The following is a 24108-nucleotide window of genomic DNA, read 5'->3' on the forward strand; positions in this document are numbered from 1 at the left end:
CATCTCAATCATCCGACTTTAAAGTATCTAGATGTTGAAATACCTATATGTTAAAGTTGTTCTCGTCATACACATGTAATGGTATTTTCTCGCTATCTTGAAGACCAATTGGTGGCTTTCGGTTGTTTTCTGCTCTTTGGTCGGGTTGTTGTCTCTTTGACATATTCCCCATTTTCATTCTCACATTTATTGTATAGTCTTGTATTTTCGGTTTTGATTTTTTTTTTTTTTATTATTATAATATGAAATAAGAAATTTGTTTTCACGTTGAGTGCGATTCTACGCCGATAATAAGCATGTCTAATCAAACTATGGTTTCTATTGTGACTAAGTCATTTTATAGGCCAATAATAATGTAACCCAGTGTAACCTAAAAAAGAGAAAAAGAGAGCAATTTGGTCCTGTTTTGATTACTTTTCTGCTTTGTAACAAATTTTGTTTATTTAATTTATTGCTTAAAGCGTTTGTTATTCTTCATAAGAGAATTTATACCCGTCTTAAATCTGTTAAGTTTGGTTTTATCTTTGAAAAGTTACAAACATTTAAATAAACCTATTGAAAAACACTTCTCTATTTGAAACATTGCGACACATTTTAGAGTTAACCTTCGTCACCCAATAATAATTAGATCAATTCGTTCAAATTATAATAGAGAATTTCCCCAACTGATATCTTAAAATCTGTCGTTTTAATGTAATTTCTTTTATTGTCGAATTGTAGCTAAATGAACATAACCACAGTCAACTAAGTTTAAGTTCTTTAGGTGCTTTTGACAATAAATAATCTCTTAAATTTTAAATCCCATTAATTTTTTGAAGTCAAACACAATTCATTAAAGGGTCTGTATGGATATCACCCCTTGCATAGCTAGATCAAATATTTCTCCCTCTCCCTCTAAAGTGGAAGACAAAATACCTCTCCATATGAAACTAAGACCAAGTCTCTGAGTTAAAGACCGTCGATTACTGATAATAATTTACTTTAACAAATTGTGACTTGGATGGAGAGTTTTCTCATTGGCACTCATACCACATCTTCTTATATCTATAAGGTAAGGTTTAGCAATGCTTCCAAGCACTAAAACCTAACCATAACATGAGACAGTATGGTATCTGCTGTTTCTGTGCCTATATAATTGAGGGACTATCATTTGGCAGAGGCGGATCCGGTCATTTCGAAAAGATGAGGTTCCCAACCCAGGATAAAGGGGGGTCCAACTAATTTCCCATTTAAATGCATTGATAGTCTATAAAAGATGGCCTGTTTCCAACCACCGGAACACCCCCTCATCCTTTTTGATCCGCCACTGCTGGGGTAATATCACGTCGGATAGTTCTCCCGAAAATATTTTAAGCCGAGTGTATTGTCAGGTCTTATTTCTCAATTCATTTTTTTTTTATAAAATAAGATTCAGATGTTTGGCTATTGTTTTATCTACGCCCTTTTAATAGTATTTCTCCATTTGTAGATCTTAACGTGAATTTACAGGGGCGGATCCAGCCATTTTAAAAGGGGGGGGGTCCTAACTCAGGACAAAAGGGGGGGGGGTTCCAATTACATGTCCCCATTCAAATGCATTGATCGTCCAAAAAAAGGGTGGGTTCCAACCCCCGGAACCCCCCCCCCTCTGGATCCGCGCCTGAATTTAGCAAGAAAATCATAGAATACGTTTTAGTGGACTGAAAAACGGATATTAATTCTATAATTTGTATGATTGATTTGATAGGAATGTTGTAATTAAAAGCTAGAGTTACATCCCTTTCATTATTAACACGTCTGAATTCTGATTGGGGGAACAGGGGCAGGGGCATCAGAGTATAGCGTGTGTCCATAAGCATTATTAAAAAAATTCACTCAACACCGGTGCACTCCACAACTAAACCAAGATGTATACTGTAGATGTCTTTGGGATTTGTGGGTGTGTCGTTTGGTTGTTGTTACAATGGCGTTTACCCCTAATATCCTTATACTATATTTTATTGAAAAATAAAAAATAAAGAATTTCTCTTAACATTGTCACATAATTATTCTTGTGTACCTTTCATCCTTACACCTTAATAGATCTTAATACTAGGAGCAAGGAGGATAACCACCATGTTAGAAACATATATATACATACACATGTATAAAAGTCTATAAAAAGGACTAACCAGCAGATACGTACCGGATCGTCTAGAATAGGCGATACTATGCAGATAAGGAAAACATTATATCAGTCTAAAAATTTGCACAACGGTACTGATATAAGATGTTATAATACGAAAATGTTGTTATTAAATCGTGTTGACAAATATTTCGGCTCAACAAATGGCCTTCTTCTGTGTCACATGTTTTAACAATACTGATGGAAATACTGAGTAGAAGATTGCTTGCGTGTATGAAAGGTCCTTGTATTATGTAGATAAACTTTAGGATAATCATTGAGACAATTAATATATCCCCCACGGTTACCAATACATCGTTCTCTAACATAGGACACTGATTACTTATTTCAAGTTATTTTCATTCACACTTATTTTGCCAACACTTATTTTTGTTTAATTTTTCTGTTATTACAGCTGCGTTCCGAACTTCCAATTTAATTGAAATTTAGAAAATGAAAATAAATTTCGCGTTTAGCGACTCCGGTGTGTCAAAATGTGAAACAATAAAAAAAAAAAAAAAAAAAAAAAAAGAGGGGGGGGTTGGTCCTTACTGAAACCCCCCATTCAATAATCACCAATACATACATTTTATTAAGTTTGGTCTTGTAAACAAATCCTTAATTTTTTTTATGTAACACTGTTATTTCAGGTGATCTTATCTCATTTTTATTTCTAAAACATAACACCAAAAATAAGATAATTCAGCTAAATTTTTGTGAAAGATTATTTTTGTATGAAAAACATAATATTACACGAATTAATGTGTGATTATCACTGTAATTCTATTGTTATTTGTTTCATAAATTCCGTGCAAATCAAGAATGGATTTTAAATCGATCTCAATTTAAACTAATTACATTTAAGTAGTGCGAGCCTGAAAAGATAAGTGTTTACAATAGCCACGTGGTTGCTAAGGCTGTGAGGTCAAAGGCGGGCCGTTGACTATAAACAATCTATCCCATAAACCCTACTTCCGGTGTTTGGCGGTTAACATCACAACATGAGAAGAAGAAAGCAATCTTAAGCAAGAAACGATTGACATAGAGTTTATTTAAATAAGTGTACAGTAACGCAAAGGATATAACAATGTCACATTTATCACCCCTTCCACCCATTGAGACTAGGGCATTACAAGTGGCCAAGAAATGCAAAATATTTAGAAACGGAGATCCTCATTACTTTGGAAAAACTGTGACTTTAGATAGTCGGAGAATACGTTCTTTCGATGCATTTTTAAACGGATTAACTAATGATTTAAAATTAAGAAATGGTGCGGTAAGGAAATTAGTTACACCTACACATGGACATCGTATTCGTGATTTAGCAGATATTGAGGACGGTAAACTTTACGTTGCCGCAGGAGCAGAAACCTTTGATAAATCAGTAGTGTAAGATTTATTTAATATTTCCAAACTTAAAGTACAATTTGTATGTGTAATATAGTATATTATTAATCAGATATTCAAGCTTTTTTAGGTTGACATCATAATCCTCATATTGAAAACCCCTTTTCTAAAGTCAATTTAGTTTTTGTTTTGCGTACATTTTGTGGTTCATAACCCCCACCCCTTGATACTGATAGTTGTAATGCTTCCTCTGTCTTGCTCTAATTTTTATAGTTCTAATCACTAAAATACAGATACACTTGGTTAATTTTTTTTTATATGTAGAGACAGTTTTGATATTCATCTAACTTAAAACAATAAAACCCTAGATATTTAATTTCTGTTTGGAGGATACTTCTGTTTACTATACACATTATTGCTATTCCTGGCGGACCAGAGAATCTGTCCCTCTTGAACTATTGACATCAACCAACGGCGTTAGATATTTTGTATTATGACGTCAATTTTTTACTGGAACCTGTGGGATGTCCAGTAATAGCAGACAAATAGCAAGCAGGTGTATCATGTGTATTGGTAGTTAGGATTCAAAATCAAGGGAAATTAGTAAAAAAATGAAATATGTTAATAAATAATTTGCAACAGCACTGACATCATGTACAATGTTTATTTAAGTAGATTGTCAATAAATTTAAATTTGAATAAATTCAAAACAAAAATGGACCTTTTTTTAAACTATGCAATGTATGATTGTTTTATATATCCTTTCAGCATGTTAAGTTTGACTATAAAATTAACAGACTTTAAATAATTACTATCAATGAACAGATGAAACTATTTGTGCAACATTTTATTTCTTTTTTGATAAACTACTGTATCATGTTTTCCGTCAGACAAGTCTCAGTTTGAATAGACCACTTTCAAGTTCATCCATCACCGGGAAAAAACTTGTCTATTATACGCGCCTTTGTGACGTCATTTACAAGATAGAGGGGCTCGTCTGTATCCCTGCACTATAAATATTCATCAAGCGTCTTAGTGATCGTCATTCATTTCATTGTGCAGTATAAACTAGAAATAAAGTTTGTTCAGTAGGTACTTAATCACAATTCCCTAATGACAGCAGTGCAGATTGTCAATTATGAGGATTTAATTTACTAAATAATTGGTGCATATAGCTTTATAGTTTTTCAACCACTCGCTCAACATGGAAACAGAATTGATGACGCACCTAAAGGCATGAGTGACGTTCACTAAAACCAAAGTTTTTGACGGAAATGCATGGAACTCGAAAGTTCTCTATTCCGAGTTCACACACTTTTGTACATGTTTCACTTTTTTTTACATGTACAATTTCATGAATGTATGTCAAACAAAAGCAGGATGCCTTAAATTTATTAAGTTGTCTGACACTAGTGATACATGTATTATATAAACATTTATTTTCTCCCATAGCAATGAGGTGTATTCTGTCTTAAACTGCTAACAATAAATACTTTATTTTTGATATTTAATGAAAATATTGTTATAATTTTCAAATGTCATAAAGACACACCAATATTTTGCTAACAAATCAACTTCATTTTACTGTACATTTAAATTTAAAAAGAATTTTGAATTGAAATTAAAGTTAATTGTGTACCATTATTACTTGAGGATTAGCTCTTACAATGTACATGTATTGTAATAATGATAATCTAAATCTTAATTTTAATCATTTAATACTATATTTAACAAAAATGTCATACATGTACAAAAATCTACATTGTACATTAATTTGTACATGTTTGTACAAACAAATGTAGATTTATGATAAATATATAGTGATCCTTTCTGAAATAATCTTTTTTCTCTTATAAAGAACCATTTTAAAAAAATGCATGAATCAAATTCCATTCTGTGTCAACATATTAAAGGGTCCTCTTCAAACTTTCAACTTCTAAGAAATAAGTTTTGCGATTCAGAAACGAAAAGTTCAAGTTTGAACATTTTAGTTTACATGTTATACTGTATACATGTAAACATGTACATATACTTGTATAAGAAGATAAGGAAATCAGAAATCGCACGAAAGTTTGAATAAGGGTATTAAAAGTTCACCATTGATCAATTAAGATCAATAACGTTGGTAATCTACCAACACATACATGTACTCTTTAACTGTGTACACTAAAACACAATGGCTTCATAATTTATCTTAAAAATTCCAATTTCCAATTGCAAGGTGATGACATCCTTTGAAACACTTCATGCATATTAAATGGATCTGACACATTATATAAACGTTATGTCACTTTGTTCGAGATAAATTATTAAGATAAACAGTTATGAAAATTTAATGACCGTTCAATATTGACAAAAATTAATACATTCATTCTTGCTTTGTTTACTTACATGTATTTTGGTTTCAATACATTTATCAATACTTGTCCTTGTAGGTACAAAAAAATATACAACATGTTTTAGTGTACATTTTGTACATGCATCTACATGTATGTCAGTACACAATTCAATTTCCTTTTCAAAAAAATGCTTTTTGGCAACAAAAAAATTTTTTTTACCCACATTGTTAATATTTTCAATAAGCATTTAAGTTATGTCATGTATTCAATGGTATTTCAGGGGGAAAATGAGGAATGAGTATAAATTGTCAAAATAATAAGTCTGTTTTTAGTTTTGAGGTGTATTTGGAGGGTTTATATTGGTCAAAAAATAGATTTTCATTGACAGATCTATAAAATATCATACTACATGTACATGTATGTACAGTGTAATTATATTTTAATGTTTGTTGTCAACGGGCATAAATCATGTAAATCAGGCCATTGGTTTCAAATTTGAATTGTTTTACATTTTTATACGACCGCAAATTTTGAAAAAATTTTCGTCGTATATTGCTATCACGTTGGCGTCTGCGTCGTCGTCGTCGTCGTCGTCGTCGTCGTCGTCCGGCGTCCGAATACTTTTAGTTTTCGCACTCTAACTTTAGTAAAAGTGAATAGAAATCTATGAAATTTTAACACAAGGTTTATGACCATAAAAGGAAGGTTGGTATTGATTTTGGGAGTTTTGGTCCCAATATTTTAGGAATAAGGGGCCAAAAAGGGCCCAAATAAGCATTTTCTTGGTTTTCGCACCATAACTTTAGTTTAAGTTAATAGAAATCTATGAAATTTTGACACAAGGTTTATGACCACAAAAGAAAGATTGGGATTGATTTTGGGAGTTTTGGTTTCAATAGTTTAGGAATAAGGGGCCAATAAAGGGCCCAAATAAGCATTTTTCTTGGTTTTTGCACAATAACCTTAGGTTAAGTAAATGGAAATCTATGAAATTTAAACACAATGTTTATGACCACAAAAGGAAGGTTGGTATTTATTTTGGGAGTTTAGGACCCAACAGATTAGGAATTAGGGGCCAAAAAGGGACCCAAATAAGCATTTTTCTTGGTTTTCGCACTATAATGTTAGTATAAGTAAATACAAATCTATGAAATTTAAACACAAGGCTTATGACCATAAAAGGAAGGTTGGTATTGATTTTGGGAGTTTTGGTCCCAACAGTTTAGGAAAAAGGGGCCCAAAGGGTCCAAAATTAAACTTTGTTTGATTTCATCAAAATTGAATAATTGGGGTTCTTTGATATGCCGAATCTAACTGTATATGTAGATTCTCAACTTTTGGTCCCGTTTTCAAATTGGTCTACATTAAGGTCCAAAGGGTCCAAAATTAAACTTAGTTTGATTTTGACAAAAAATGAATCGGTTGGGTTCTTTGATATGTTGAATCTAAAAATGTACTTAGATTCTTGATTATTGAAGTTTTTTTGGTCCAGTTTTCAAATTAGTCTACATTAAGGTCCAAAGGGTCCAAAATTAAACTTTGTTTGATTTCATCAAAAATTGAATCCTTGGGGTTCTTTGATATGCCAAATCTAACTGTGTATGTAGATTCTTCATTTTTGGTCCTGTTTTCAAATTTCAAATTCTACATTAAAGTCCAAAGGGTCCAAAATTAAACTAAGTTTGATTTTAACAAAAATTGAATTCTTGGGCCTCTTTGATATGCTGAATCTAAACATGTACTTAGATTTTTGATTATGGGCCCAGTTTTCAAGTTGGTCCAAATCAGGATCTAAAATTATTATATTAAGTATTGTGCAATAGCAAGTCTTTTCAATTGCACAGTATTGTGCAATGGCAAGAAATATCTAATTGCACAATATTGTGAAATAGCAATTTTTTTTTTAAATAGAGTTATCTTTCTTTGTCCAGAATAGTAAGCAAGAAATATCCTATTTGTGCAATAGCAAGATTTTTTTTTAATTGGAGTTATCTTTCTTTGTCCAGAATCAACTTAAATCTTTGTTATATACAATATACAATGTATATACACTTTTTACTACCAACTGATAAATTTAAATAATCTTTACCATTCAGTGATAACAAGCAGTTTTTTTACATCTTAATATTTTATGATGTATTTAAATGAGTAGTTATTGTTGCAAACTCCATTAGTAATTTGAATTGATATCAGTTTTGAAAAAGGGAAACGGGGATGTGAAAAAAAAGGGGGGGGGGTAAATTTTTCTCATTTCAGATTTCATAAATAAAAAGAAAATTTCTTCAAACATTTTTTTGAGAGGATTAATATTCAACAGCATAGTGATTTGCTCAAAGGCAAAATAAACCTTTTAAGTTCATTAGACCACATTCATTCTGTGTCAGAAACCTATGCTGTGTCAACTATTTAATTTTAGATTTAAAAAGTTTGAAGAAGAAATCTTTAATTGATTTGTAAAATCTTGGCATTTGTTTTGTGTAAAAAAAAAAACCATGTAATGTCAAAAATTTGATCACAATCCAAATTCAGAGCTGTATCATGCTTGAATGTTTTGTCCATACTTGCCCCAACTGTTCAGGGTTCGACCTCTGCGGTCGTATAAAGCTGCGCCCTGCGGAGCACCTGGTTTTAATTTGAACACCTTTATTACTTCAACCTTGCAACTATTGTTTATGATTTGGGCGTAGCTGGATGCTGAACAACAACTGCCCAGATAACTATACATGTAGTTACTTAACATATACATGTACGTCATGTGGTCTTTGGTGGAAAGTTGTCATATTGGCATTCATACCACATCTCTTTATTTTATTAAAAATACTTTTGGCTGGCTAATTGACAACTCATACAAAATGTATCAAGCCATCTGATATTTTTACACATTATACATGTATATGTAATGTTGATAAATACAGGTAGATTTGGACTGCTCAATATGTTTTTAACAATTTTAGTTACATGTAGTTATTTTTTATAATCTTGGAGGTTATATACACATTTATACATAATACAACCCATGAAATTAAAATGAGGAGATGTTGCATGATTTACGATTGCAAACTGACAACTCTATCAAAAGAATACAATTTCTAGATTTTTCATTATAAATGTAAAGTTTTTCAACTTATAATCTATATGTTGTTATATGTTTGAGAAAAGCTTTTGATTGGTCCTAATCTACATTTTGTACATGTAATTATTTCAATTAGAATATATAAGATGCATGTATATTTTATATGCATTGTTTGAGCCAAATTAAAAGTTCAGTAGACGGTCAATATGTAAACACACAGGTTATTAAAAAAAATACTGTAAAATTGCTACCAAATGAAAAAAGTTCAGTAGAGGGTCAATATATGTAAGCACACAAGTTATTTAAAAAAAATACTGTAAAATTGCTACATTTGTACATCATGTACAAATATACTTATTTTTTAGTTCAAATTGCATTTACCTGTTTGTTTAATATTATCAATAAGTCAAGTATTGTTGTAAAACATAAATCCTACATTGTAAATTAGGCAATTAATTTCTTCAGCATAATATGATTTGTTTTTTTAGATTTACATAATAAAAAAGAAAAGTTCAAAATACTTTCCTTGTAGAAAGTAAAAAATGCACATTGATTGTGAGGTACCAATTGTCAGATTTTCTTGTTAGTGAAAATCATGAATTTATTTACTAAATTAAAATCAAATTTCCATTGATGAATCATATGCAAATTATAAAACCACAAAAAAGGCACAACTTAAAAAACCCAGCAAACATGTGATTTTCCAACAATTCATGAAAATTGTCATTATTGGAATCCAGGAAATATTTTTTTAGACCTTTCATAGAAATTGAAAAGTCTTTTATAATTACATGACAAAAATGTCATTTAAGGAGGTAGACCTAGGTGAAGGGAAATAACTCTTAAAATCATCAGTACGTTTGTGTCAACTATTTTCAAAAACATATTCTAAGCTTCTAGGTTACATAGATTATTTGCAATCTGTTTCAGGTAAATGCTTAAAATACATTGATGAACTTGACTTTTACAAACGCTTTACTGATTTAAAGAGTTATCTCCCTGAACCAAGGTCTTCCCCCTTAATTCATTACCTTCAGTTGACATGCATGCAATTGAATTGAAATTGTGTTCAATTTCACATTACATTGACTTGCATTTTTTCAATTCCTATGGTCTGAAGCTTTAACACACACACATACATGTATATACATATTTATATTTATATGCAAACAGTTCATTTTACAGAATGGAACTGCATTTACAAGGTTGTTATTTATCTCTTAGACTTGTTTTGTTGTGAAAAAACAAATGATTATTTTTACCAATCCCACCTAACCTAATAGTATTAAGTTATTTAATCTGAATTTTCTTTTGTAAAGTATAAATAATTAAGCTTTAAGCACTTGATTTAATGAACATGATTATAAAATCCATTACTTCCCATGAAGAAAGAATTAAATAAAGGAAGTCCAAGAGACTGGTCATAGTTTTAATTAAGATTTTTTTTAATATAAAAAAAAGATGCGATGTAATTGCCAACGAGACAACTCTCCACAAGAGACCAAATGATAGGTCAATGTACCGGTATGGCCTTAAAAATTCTCTTCTCCGCATAGTTACCCGACATCTTCGTTCATTTTCAACATTGGACATTCAGCAACCAACAATTAATTACTCATAATAATTATAAAAGAGGGGATGAAGTATGTCCAGTGGCAAATATTTCATGCATGTTCAGTATGATAACACATAAAGAATGATTTCAACATGTAGGTCCTGTAGTAGGAGTTTCTTGGATGAAGGTCGGAAACACTGTCGGATCCAGAAATTTTCATAAGTGGGGGCCCGCTCCAGTCACGGTTCAGCGATTCCCTATATAAGCAACCAAATTTTTTCCCGAAAAGGTTGGGCCCGTGCCCCCTGCCCTCCCTCCCCCTAAATCCGCCTCTGGGAAAAAGTTATGAAGAACTCTGGCATAATAGATGTCTTGGTTATTAATGTCATTGAGTTGCGATCTCATTGAAATTAATCCATCATCACCTGTAATGCTGAAGTATTGAAATTCTCCAGTTTTATTGAGGTCACTAATAGAGATCGCTAAAATAGAATATATGTTGATACAATTTCATAGAGCCAACTGGAACGATCAATGCATACAAAAACACTGTTGTAATGTATTATTATATACAACTATATCCTCTTGAATTGAAGTTACAACTGCAAATATGTTACAGGTTTTTTAATTACTTATTGAAAAAAGTCATTGATTTTCTGATACCTTCACAATTATTAGATTGGTATCACATTATAAGCATTGGCTTGTAAGCAGAACCTGAGTAGAGAATGTTTGGTTTGATATCTTCAAAGTGCAAAAGGTCACAGAGTTTACACGACTGCAGTCAATAAATTGTACGTTGAAAAAAATCATAACAAGTGTAGGATATTTTTATCTATTGGCTGTAAATTGAATTAAACTGGTTGATTCATTATTCATGGATCATGGTTAGAAACAAATAAAGCTTTAAACCTATACTGCTAATTGGAAAGTTTTTTTAGTGTTTTTTTTTTGTCTTTTTCAGTTATACACAAATTGAAGCACCCAGTCCACGTCGGAGAAATCGTCATAGTAATAGATCAGATGAACGGGTAGGTAAACCTGTAATTGTACATGTATATACCATTCACCTACATGTACTATTTACAGATATTTTTAAGAGGATATTCCGACAATGTGCAGCAGTTTGATATCTGGACAAATTATATATGGAAATAGTGATATTTAAATTTCATAATAAGGCATCAATCTATGGCCACATATATATGCACTTGAACAGAAGAGAAAGTTTTGTCTCAGAGATTTTAAGATGATATTCCTATGTGCTGCAAATCTTTTAGACAAATATTAATCAGTGGCGGATCCAGAAATTTTCATAAGTGGGGGCCCACTGAGTGACCTAAGAGGGGGCCCGCTCCAGTCAATCTTCAGTGATTCCCTATATAAGCAACCAAATTTTTTCCCAAAAAGGGGGGGCCCGGGCCCCCTGGGCCCACCCCCTAAATCCGCCTCTGTTAATTGTTAATGGAAGTAGTGTAATTTAAAATTCATAATTTGACATCAATATATTCACATATGTTAAAATGCACTTGAAAATCAACCAAAGAAAAAAACTTTAAAAATTGAATTATACAGGATAATTGTACATGTAGATTCCTTCAAAAAAAATATTATCCTACAATAACAGAATCTGGAATATTCAGACTTTGCACACCCTTTCGCATGTCATGCCAATGTAAAATTAGTTTGCTTCAAAGTAAGGTGGTCTACTACCAAATTCTGTAGAGCAACGGTACCCTCTTCTATCTATATTTCGTTCTCTGCTTTTTGCAAAATTTTATAAGTGGCCCTCATTAACTGCTTTGATCATTTAAGCTACTACAGATATGAATGATAAGGTTTAATTGCAGGGAACAATGATGTCAGTAACAAGTCCTTGGTAGAGCACATGACATTTATAAAATTATTAATTTATAAGGCATTGAATAGGAATGATCTGTCAGTCTTGTATGCCCTATTATCATCTGGAGCTTCATATGCCAATATATCGATGCCTCTCTTTGACACTTTTTATTTTTGGATTATATAATTACAATGTTCATATATTGTTGCATTTTATAAAAGTTATGAATATGTTATTAGCAGGATTATCTTTGAAAAATTTTCATGCAATTAACTATTGATCACTATTGTTCAAAGCTTGAAAAATTGATGATATTTGAATCATCTGACATCATAATTGCTGGATATGTATTAACTAAATAGGGATCAGACCAGGGGAAGAAGCAGTACAGTGTAACCTACATGTATGTTAACCAACACACTAAGTGACCAGAAAAAAATGTTAAATTAAGCAGGTTGTTGGAATACTCAGGTATTTTCTGCAAGAATAGGCATATTTTGGGAACATGAACATGTGTTGGTAAAAATAAAAAAAATGAAGGATGTTGGAATACTCAGGTGACAGATTAGGCAGGTTAATTATACACTGTACAAACTTGTGTTGAATTTGTCTTTTGTCCTAGAAGGCTACAATAAGTAACCTCACCCTACGTATACATTGTAAGATGTAAGCTATGCCCATTCATGTGTCTATCTCAAAAAGAAAGAGGAAGGGCCTGGGTTAGGGGAAGTACAACTCAGTTTGTGTATCCTTTTCTTTTTTTTTATTTGTCCTCAATTTCAGACTACTCATGTCAACTAGTGATCTTATCTGTCATAGAATCTAGAACAGCATTTAATGTATTTTTCATGTATCTGTTAAGATAAAATGAAGGTGAAACCATTTGCACTCTAGATTTATTGGACACTTAATTTCGTGGTTTTTATAAATCCTGCTTATAAGTCGTAAGAAAATTGTTATTTTGCTGCACACTTTGTTCTTTGGTCTTTAATGGATCATTGACATTGTCTCTTACTCAGTCTTAAGCAATCATGTCATATCTTCTTATGTTGCTGCTTTAATTCATGGTCGTCTACTTGTATAACCGACAAAAATTAGTATCCCACATATTATAAATCCACAGTCTTTGGAAAATGTTGTAACATGGTGAAATAATTGTCATATAATTGTTTCTGCTTGTAGTTGATATGATGTATTAGTCTGTGATGACTATTTAGTTTAAGGAATTGATTTTGGATTCTACTGTTATTAGAAGGTATAATTAAAAGAATTAAAAACAATTTTGTTTCTACTACTTGTGGGGTCTTTTGATCATGTTATATAAGGACAACTATGACAGATCGGTCAACTTTTTGCAAACATGCATTTTTGAGCCTTGAGGGGGGTAGAACCTTTATGAGGACTCGGGTATCGGATGTTTTTAAGCTTGGGATTTATCCTTTTGGGATCCGGGAATTCTTTTTTTTTGAATTTTGGGATGTGGGGATTTAAATTTATTTAAATTCAGGACCCTGTGATTTCGAGATCAGGACCCCTCAGACCCCATCATTTTTTGGGCCCTGTATACATGTAGCTCAACTATGCTGTTTGGTGTGAGACAAGGAGACAAGGATCCTTGTTGAAGGACATACCTTGACCTATAATGGTTTACTTTTATGAATTGTAACTTGGATAGAGAGTTGTCTCATTAGCACTCATACCACACTGTGTTCAATAACTGATCTTGTGTTATGAAACATATTAGTAACCTTGATTCACAGAAAACTGAAAAATTCATTCAAGCATTGTAGAGTAGATTGATTTTTACTTTGAATGTGGGTCATAAATTGATTTCATCTATTTATAAAAGTTAATTAAGAATCAGTTATATGTTGACTTTAGAAAAAATAAACCAATAACATTTTGAGAAGTATGGAACAATTTGTTTGTCTTTGTCAAAAGAAACCACTGATCTACATAAAGTAATTAATTATTTATCACATCAGAGCAAACAAAACAATGTCACATTTACGGTTATCATCACCGCATAGTCAGCTACAAAAGGCCCTGACAACGTAAAACAATTCAAACGAGAAAACTAACAGCCTTATTCATATAAAAAAATGAACGAAAAACAAATATGTAACACATAAGCAAACGACAACCACTGAATTACAGGCTCCTGACTTGGGACAGGCACATATGTAAATAATGTGATGGGGTTAAACATGTTAGCGGGATCCCAACCCTCCCCCTAAACTGGGACAGTGGTATAACAGTACAACATAAGAACGAAATATAAATAGTTACTTTTAAGCTTTTCTTGTGAAGTTAAATCCAAAATAACGTGTCGGAGGCATACGTGTCAGAGGCACACAAATTATCAAATATTGTTTTCATTTAACAGTAATTATAAATAACAAGTTTATTTTTTAAACAGAAAATATTTTGAAATTTAAAGGTTATTTGTTATGTCATGGAAAGAAAAGTGTTTCAAACAATTATTTTCACTTTTCAGGAAATTTTGAAAATTTCAAACATTATTTTGCCCAGTTTCTAACATCATTCGATAATTAAGAAGATTTAATTTAACCCTGTCTACCGTAAAGTTATATACCAGTTGGAATTCTCTAGAAGTAAGATACTTAGACATCAATACTTGATTAGAGCCAGCGGAAGTTCAGAATGATCTTATCGCTAGGAACCTTGTCAACAAGGCTTTTAATACCATTATCAATGGATTCCAATGCCGCGTCGCTAGACCAACTTTTCTATCATTTCTGATTTGCTTGGATTGGTAACCCAGTTGTATAATAAAAAATTGTTCGATTATATTTTTTATTCGTTATACAGTATTGAAGATTAACCATCCGGAATGATGGTCTAAGCTTATTTAATATTTTTAAATGTTTTAATATTGTGGATTGTAATATAAAGAATGTATAAAGGCGGTATTTATTCTTAACACTCTATAAAATTACGTAATTGAATTTTTAGATTATTTTAGTTTGTAAGATACTTATTATTTAAGGTTGGATGGATTTCTTGGGTTGTCAAATATATAAAATTGAATTTGAAATAATTTTTAATTTTAAGTTTAAGTAAACACAAATGTATAGTGTATTCTTTCTACTTCCCTATTTGATATTGAAGGAAAAATGTTCGGGATTAATCCAAGGATAATAAATTTGCACAAAAAATAGTTGCAATAATGTCATGCAATAACATTTTGAAAACATGTTTTTGTAGTAAAAAAAAAGGGGGATAGAGTGTTCCAAAAACTAATTTCACCTTGCCACATGTACATTGCCCTCCTGTAAATGATCAAGATGCATGTAACCCAAAGGTTCGATCTTGTCTTTAGGTTATAATAATAATGTTCGTTTTCCTGAAATTTTGTCTATATCAGATCAAATTCATGTTGAGATTGACATATGTTGGCACTCTCTATAAGTCTGAACAAAAAACAGGAACAGACATTTTTTTTATTTTGCCATATATATTGTGGGCACATGTCAGCATTATAATAATTTTTTTGTTGGACTCATGCTGTCTCATTACACTGGTCAACACTTCATCTATTATTTCAAAGAAATTGATCATTGATGGCTTAGAGATGTATTTATATACATGTATATATAGTTCATTACTAAACAAAGTCTAAATATCAGTTATTACAAACTGACATATATCAAGATCATGGATTTATATAGTTTTAAAGTATTTGGTTTTGATGAGGGGGGATAGGAGGGGTCCTGATCCCAAAATCCCGGGCTTAAAAACACTAAATCCCGAAGTCCCGAAATTAATTAAAGTAAATCCCGGCATCCCGAAATCCGAAAAAAAGAATTCCTGGATCCCGAAAGGGTCAATCCTGAAATCCCGAGCTTAAAAACAGCCGATCCCAGAGTCCCGATAAAGGTCCTATCCCCCTCTTTGATGTTATATTTGTTATTCTCATCAGATTTTGTCTAATGCTTAGTCCGTTTCTGTGTGTGTTACATTTTTAAATGTTGTGTCGTTGTTCTCCTCTTATATTTAATGCGTTTCCCTCAGTTTTAGTTTATTACCCTGATTTTGTGTTTTGTCCATGGATTTTTTAGTTTTGAACAGCGGTATACTACTGTTGCCTTTATTTAATCATAAATAACTTCTCAAACCAGTTGACATGGCGTACAATAAGCATCAAGAATGTGTCCGTTTCAATTAGAAATTAATAGAAATTTTAGTTTATTCAGGGTGGTTCAAATGCAATGTTAATATCTGTTTTCTTTCACCTGGCTGTTCAAGTGTTAAAGTTTAAATGAAATCTCGTTGTCAACAATTATGTTAGCAATATTTCAATGGTGTTTATTACGACCACATTGTGCTGATCAATTTTTATTATAATTAAAAGAACTTTAAAAGTATATATTTGATAAAATGATAAGTAATTATTTTGTCACTATAAAGTTTTGTCCAGTGATTGAAATGTATACATTTTTTTCTAAAGAAAATATAATATTTGACATTATTTAGACATTTAAATAGCAACGTGGGATCAAAACCTTTTAGATACAATGTCAAAATTTGGGTTGTACTTCAGTGCAAGATTAAAAAAAAAGATATTTGTAATTTTTTAATTCATTTAATTCAAGTTATTTAAGTTTTTTTGTAGTTATCAAAAGATGTAAATTAAAGATAAAAATAGTTATAATAGAAAATCAGACTTTGGTCTCATATATGCATAATTATGTAAACACTTTCACTAACTGTCCTTAATTAACTATGATTATAGACAAAATGGACATTTATAGATATATGACTGAATTTATTGTGTATTGAATGACCCATTGGTGGCCTTGGTCTTTTTCTGTTCTTTAGGTGGATTGTTGGTCTCCTTGACACATTAACTTTTATTTCTCAAATTTATTGATCAAAAAAAAAAATTGAGATTACAAATGTATAAAACAATGTAAAGATAGACCTGTCACTATTCAGAACCTTTGTCAATACATGTAGTATCTTAGTTTTTTTTTTTGTTATTTTGAGAAATAGGTTTGAAATTTGTAGATCTTAGATCATTTTACTGAATTGGATCACAAACTTTTATAGACTTGGGACGATTTAGAGCATGACTTATTGAATACTGAACTCTGAGGAAAATTCAAAAAGTAAAGTCCCAAATCAAATGGCAAATCAAAAGTTCAAACACATCAAACGTATGGAAAACAACTGTCATATTCCTGACTTGGTACAGGCATTTTCTTATGTAGAAAATGGTGGATTAAATATTAGTACAAACTTTGATCATTTCTAATAAATCAAATTTAATCCTGACTTTTATAGACTTGGGACATATTAGAGCTTAGTATATTCTATAGATACACATAAGTGTTCGTGTAAGTGCATATCCTTTCTACTGAAATGTGTCCTTTATTTTCACTTTATAATTGAAATGCAAAAATATACCCATTAGTGAAGAAGAAATTTCATCACAATAAAAGCTAATCTTTTTTTATATTTATGTACTTTTCAAACCCGTTTCATCACGTACATGGTTGAATATCTCTTTCAAATAACCGAACTTTAAATATAATAAGAGCCTTAAGGTGACAGTTAAGACAATTTTCCTTGCATACAGTTGACATTTTAAAAGTAATACAAGTGTAATTTATCATTTGATCACATTTTTAATAAAAATAAATTTATATATCTACGAAGCGTGTGCTATTAGGGTGACCCCCTCTAGGTGGCAGCGTTTCTATATAGACCTTGACAACCTTAAAGTGTATAACAGTGTAAGATATATAGTAACATGAATTATATTTGCAACGTGTAATTCAGTATTAGCTACCAGAGGTAATATTGTCTGCCATAGATTTTGTCAGTGGGTTTTGTCATTTAGAATTTCTATTTTATGTAATAGACATGTTTGACAATCGTTTGTTTGACAAACAGTAAAACAATGAGATTTTCTTAAGTAAAAATTCTTGGTCTAAATATTAATCTCAAACAAAGCCATAGAGATTCTTAAAATGCATACTCATAACTTTATAAATTGCACATTATTGTGGATTGTGATCCTTCAAAGTTAAGTCATATTATGTTAAATGTTTGACTGTTGTCAGAATTTAAACCAATGTAACAGTATTTACATAGCAATTTAACTTTTTAATTTTTCTTGTAGTGTTGTGTGGAATGTTGTTGTCTTTTTTCTTTTGACCACAATGTTATCTGCTATTTGACTTGTTTGCTGCTACCTTGGTTATGTATGGTCCAATGTTTTTTTCTTTTTTAAGCCCCATTTATGGGCATTATGTTTTCTGATCTGCATACGTTCGCTCGTCTACAGCTTCAAGTTAAAGTTTTTGGTCGAGGTATTTTTTGATGAAGTTGAAGTCTGATCAACTTGAAACTTAGTACACATGTTCCCTATGATATGATCTTTAATTTTAATGCCAAATTACAGATTTTACCCCAATTTCAGGTCCACTGATCATAGAAAGAATAGTGCGGATTGGGCATCCGTGTATATGGAACACTTTCTTTTTTTTTTTGGAGTAATGTGGTCACTTTATATAATACTCACATTAAATTTGGGTGATGAAAAGATGATGTTGCATGATCTGTAGAATTAGAAGTAGGCAATGTCTTGAATAAATTACCTCTATCTAAATTTTGTTGTGGGCTATCTGACAATTTTTGTTTTCAAGCTGGTGAAAAAAGTTTGACAATATTTACAGTTGTGGTCTCTTTGTTTGATGTGTTTGAGCTTTTGATTTTGCCATTCGATAAAGGATTTTCCGTTTCGAATTTTCTTTGGAGTTTTTTTGTGATTTTACTTTCTTTTTGTAAACAGTATCAGGATTTTAAAATTTATACTTGCTTGTTTAACCTAGTAATTACATTTTTACTATAAAATCCAATCTTGAGAACACAGGAATTTCATATAAATTCTATGTCTTGATTCACTTATCACAACTTAACATAAAAATCCTGTTGGATTCACAAAAGTCTTGGGACTAAGCCTTTAAATCTAACTTTCATTACAACTTAAAATCTTGGCTCAACACATATTGACAAAAGTTGGTCAAATTCACTTTACAAACAGTGAAACCTGTAAACACCAAACCACTTTGGACTTGCTTTTGTTTGCATGGTTCAAAGTTGAAATTGATATGAAATTCCACTGTCTGTCCTCTAATAAGTTTGGTTTACGTATAGGTATTGTTGTTGCGTTAAAAATTCTCTAGCAAAATATTTACATAGGTATCCCTTTACTGTTATAAAATCCTTAGCAAAATGCACAAGGGCACGACCTCATCAATTTATTTTTGTTCCTATTGTAACCCCCGCCGTCTCAGATTGTTCGAGTACAATCGTACAATGTACACAGTCGTCGACATGTACTTGCAATATTCTTTATTGTAATTGAAGTGCTTTACTTACGAATTAAGTTATTACTGTATATATCAGGAAAGATAATAAATTATCTTTCAATTCTAGCTTGGTGTGCCATACTCGAGTGTAAAGTATATTTACATATTGAAAAGTGGGGTAAATTTGACATTCCATGTTCAAAACAAACAAACTTGAGGGGTTTTGGAGTCTTAACAACCATAAAAGACAAACAAATGGTAAAAAAATTAAAAGGGATATATCATAACTTAATTAACCCTTTTGATCTTGATTTTCAACTGGGAAAAAAATCTAGATGTTTCCAGAGAAAATTTAAGAATGTTACATTTTGATCATCAAAGGGTCGGAATCTAGATCTATATGAATAAAATCCAGGTGTTGTGAAAATATTGATATCCATCACACAGCAACCATAGCACACAAAAGACATCTAAAATGTGCATTAGATGCTATCATAGTCTTTAATTTGATATAAGTAGATGTGGTATTACTATTAGTGCCAATGAGACAACTCTCCATCCAAGTCACAATTTATAAAAGTAAACCATTATAGGTCAAATTACAGTCTTCAACATAGAGCTTTGGCTCACACCGAACAGTAGACTATAAAGAGGAAAACCAACAGTCTAATCTATAAAAACAATAATATTATTAGAGAAACACTTCAGGAACCACATCAGCAAACAACAACATCCGAACAGCAGGTTCCTGAATCCTGTATTAGGACAGGTGCAAACAAATGGGTTTAAATATTTAAATAGGTACCAACCTTCTCCCTTATCTGAAACAATAGTGTGGCATCACAACATAGAAACCATGATTTTACAAATGTAAACCAATGTTGCATTTTATGGGGAAATAAAATATAATTGTGGAATGCCTCTTTATTGTTGTCTGCCAGCCAATTAAAATTAAAGATTCTATTAAAACATTCATGTAATGAAATAAAAGGTGTTTCTTGAAATTAATTTTTGCACTTATTGCACCTGCATCAAAGTGCAATCAACAACCAGTTACTATAGGTAAGGATATAAAAATGATAGGCTTGATGAATTTGGTTTGTTTAGTAGAACTTAAATTATTGGATCTTTAGAAAATGGTGTAAGTTATAGTGATCACGGAGATCAAAAGAAATTTGTTTTAAGTATTAATAAACTCATTAAAGCACAAGTGACACACCTCTTTCTAGTAATTTTGATGTCGTTCCACTGGCAGGTTTAATTATAATGATAGCTTTAAAAGGTTATGCAATTTGAAAATTTTTCTAATTTTAGTTTTTTTACCATAAATTATTGTACTAATTATAGTTTTTTAACCGGATTTTTGTGACAAAAATGTCGGTTATTGATTTGGGGATGTACGGCGGGCGGGCGGGCGGCAATCAAATGTTGTCCGTGCATTAACTCATGAACCGTTCAACCAAAGCTTTTAAAATTTTAATATGTTATTACTGACAACTATACGAAGGTCAAGTTCAATAATGGCTATACCGTTCAGGAGTTATGGTTCTTGAAAGATTGAAAAATGGAGTTGTCCGTGCATTTACGCATGAACTGTTCTACCAAAGCTTCCCAAATTTTAATATGTTGTTACTAATGAAAGAATGGAGGTCAAGTTCAATAATGACGAATTTGGCTTTTACCGTTCAGGAGTTATGGTTCTTGAAAGATTGAAAAATGGAGTTTCCAGTCGTGTCTGTGCATTTATGCATGAACTGTTCTACCAAAGCTTCCCAAATTTTAATATGCTGTTACTGATGACAAAATGGAGGTCAAGTTCAATAATGACGATTTTGACTTTTCCCGTTCAGGAGTTATGGTTCTTGAAAGATTGAAAAATGGTTTTTCCCGTCATGTCCGTGCATTTTCTCATGAACCATTCAACCAAATCTTTTGAAATTTTAATATGTTGTTACTGATGACAAAATAGAGGTCAAGTTCAATAATGACGATTTTGACTTTTACCGTTCAGGAGTTATGTTGTTAAGGTTGTTGCATTTACTCATGAACCATTCAATCTAAGCTTTTCAAATTTTAATATGTTGATACTGATGACAAAATGGAGGTCAAATTTGATATTGACGATTTTCACTTTCACCATTCATCAGTAATGGTTCTTGTGATATTGCCAGGACACAAATAAATGTTAATAAATCCGGTTTGCTGTCGTTGTGACAGCCTCTTGTTTTTTCCATAAATTTATTCTACAATGTGAGATTTAACCCTTTACTCCATGGAAATTATTTTTTAACATACTTGATTCGCATAGGATTTTTTTCAATAAAAAAAAATCATCAGGTTTAAAGTATTAAAATGCATTGTTAAAACGAATATTTCATCAATGAAATTCTAGTCAGATATTCTCATGAATAACCTGTTTATATTCGATATAACTTTTATTAAGTCTGATTCTCATTTGTCTTAGGCAAGACATTTTAACTGAGGCACTACACAGGCGTCAAAAGGCGTCATTATGGAGTAAAGGGGGTGGCGTCAAAAAGCGTCATTATGGAGTTAAGGAAAAAAAGATATTTTCACAACAAAGATTACATTTGTCAATGTTACAAATTTTAATTTTTACCAAATTTTTATTTTTCAATGTTTGATTTAAAATTTAAATAAAGTATTTTCACATTAAAGTTTATGCTTAAATAACTTCATTTTATCTGTCAACTGACACTTAGAAATTGAATTTAGATAGTATAAAAACAAGGTCTCTGATCATTTAACACTTTTATGGTATTCAATAAAGTTTTAAAATTTGAACAAGTCTAAGTTGTTTATTAAATTAAATTGTTTGACGAGAAATACAACTTCACCTTACTAGGTTTGAATTAATTCAAGTCGAATGTTGTCAAAGTAAATCGTTTTCAAAAGGAAAGGACTATTTCTAATTGACATGCGATACAATTGCAGTTTTCAATTAAATCCAACCCTGGACATACATTAAGGACCTTATAAGTAGGAAATTTACACACAAAGATTTTAAAGATTTTGATTTTTCAAAAGTAAAGAATGTTGGCTTAGCTGTTACTTTTGTTTGAAGTATTTGTTAAAGTATTGCTAATACATGTTTATAGATACCGTTAGACCAATAAGTATTTAAGAATTATTGTTGTGTCATTCCTGTTACAAAAATGTTTTTTATGTCCCATTTTGGGGCATTTCATTTTTGTTGGTCTGTGCATCTGTTTGGTCTTCCATCCATCAATTCATCTGTCCATCTGTCAGAGTCCTGCTTCAAGTTTTTGGTCAAGTAAGTTTTAATGAAGTTGAAGTCCAATCAACTAGAAACGTAGAACACATGTTCCATATGAGATGACCTTATACTTTTAATGCAAAATTAGAGATTTGACTCAAATTATGGTCCACTGAACATTGAAAAAATGACAGTGGGAGTTTGGCTTCCATGTACTATGTAATAGAAACTATAGATACATTCCTGTTTTTAAAAGATTTTAAATTGGTATTATTGTTGTCCGATGTTTTGGCCCTGTATATAGACAAGACCTAATTAATGACGTAGAAGTTAACAAGAATACTACCTTCAACAATGAGCAAAAAGATATTAAATAGGCCTCAAAATGAGAAAAAATGTCTTTAAAAGAGGAGCGAATGTTACCAAAGGGACATTCAAACTCATAGATTGAAAACTGACAAAGCCATCTTTAATAGATGAGGAAATTAATTTTGATTGTACTTTTGGATAGATTAATAAAATCTCCTGGGTTTCTACTATTTTGTCCTTCACTTTGTATCCAGTCAATAATCTCCTGGGTTTCTACTATTTTGTCCTTCACTTTGTATCCAGTCAATAATCTCCTGGGTGTCCTCCATTTTGTCCTTCACTATGTAAATCAATGACCACATCTTTATTTAATTAGTGTCCAGACATATTAGGATTAATGTTCATTGATTATATGTTATCCTAATTGTTTATTACCATCAATGGCCATCAGCGAATTATACAATATTTGTCAGGTATGTCAAATTACAGCTGAACGTGTTAAGCGAAAGTCGATTGTTAATTTGAAGCCAATTTTCTTCCAAGTTTAATAGGATCCCGCAGATGATGTTAATAGGTTGTGTAAAGTTACCTGGGTTTTTATTGATTTTTTTCCCCCAAGACACGGTTTAACCATCATGATACCCGTATTGTTTCTCGGTTAATGGTTGGCTAAGCTTCCTGTTTGTTTTCCAAAACTTCATTAAACGTTTTATTATATTTGTTCGTGGTGCAGAAAGTTTTATGATTTCATGAAGTTATAAAGTTTTATTTTCTGCACAATTAAGAAATTCCTGGAATTTTATTCCAACCTGGTTATTAACTGTTTTCATTGATGAAACTGATATAGAAATGAAACATATCAACTTTAAAGAGAAACAGAGTTTATTGGGTTTTTTATGAGTATTGACAGGAGACAGTACT

The 24108-nt window shown here is 31.4% G+C and overlaps 1 protein-coding gene across 31 annotated transcripts in view; it reads left to right on the plus strand.

Annotated features, from left to right (window-relative positions):
• The window catches only part of LOC143054256 (doublecortin domain-containing protein 2C-like), a 113727-nt gene that overhangs the window by 26555 nt on the left and 63064 nt on the right, over positions 1 to 24108 (plus strand). For 27 of the 31 annotated variants that reach the window (XM_076227215.1, XM_076227209.1, XM_076227210.1 and 24 more), the window contains exon 2: positions 11422 to 11488. In XM_076227215.1, the coding sequence (XP_076083330.1) occupies positions 11422 to 11488 (67 nt within the window). Of the gene's footprint in view, positions 1 to 3096; positions 3533 to 11421; positions 11489 to 24108 lie in introns of those variants that run through there. The other 4 variants (XM_076227187.1, XM_076227193.1, XM_076227192.1 and 1 more) reach the window with 3 other exon arrangements.

Source organism: Mytilus galloprovincialis, chromosome 12, assembly GCF_965363235.1.
Source record: "Mytilus galloprovincialis chromosome 12, xbMytGall1.hap1.1, whole genome shotgun sequence".
Lineage (NCBI taxonomy): Eukaryota > Metazoa > Mollusca > Bivalvia > Mytilida > Mytilidae > Mytilus > Mytilus galloprovincialis.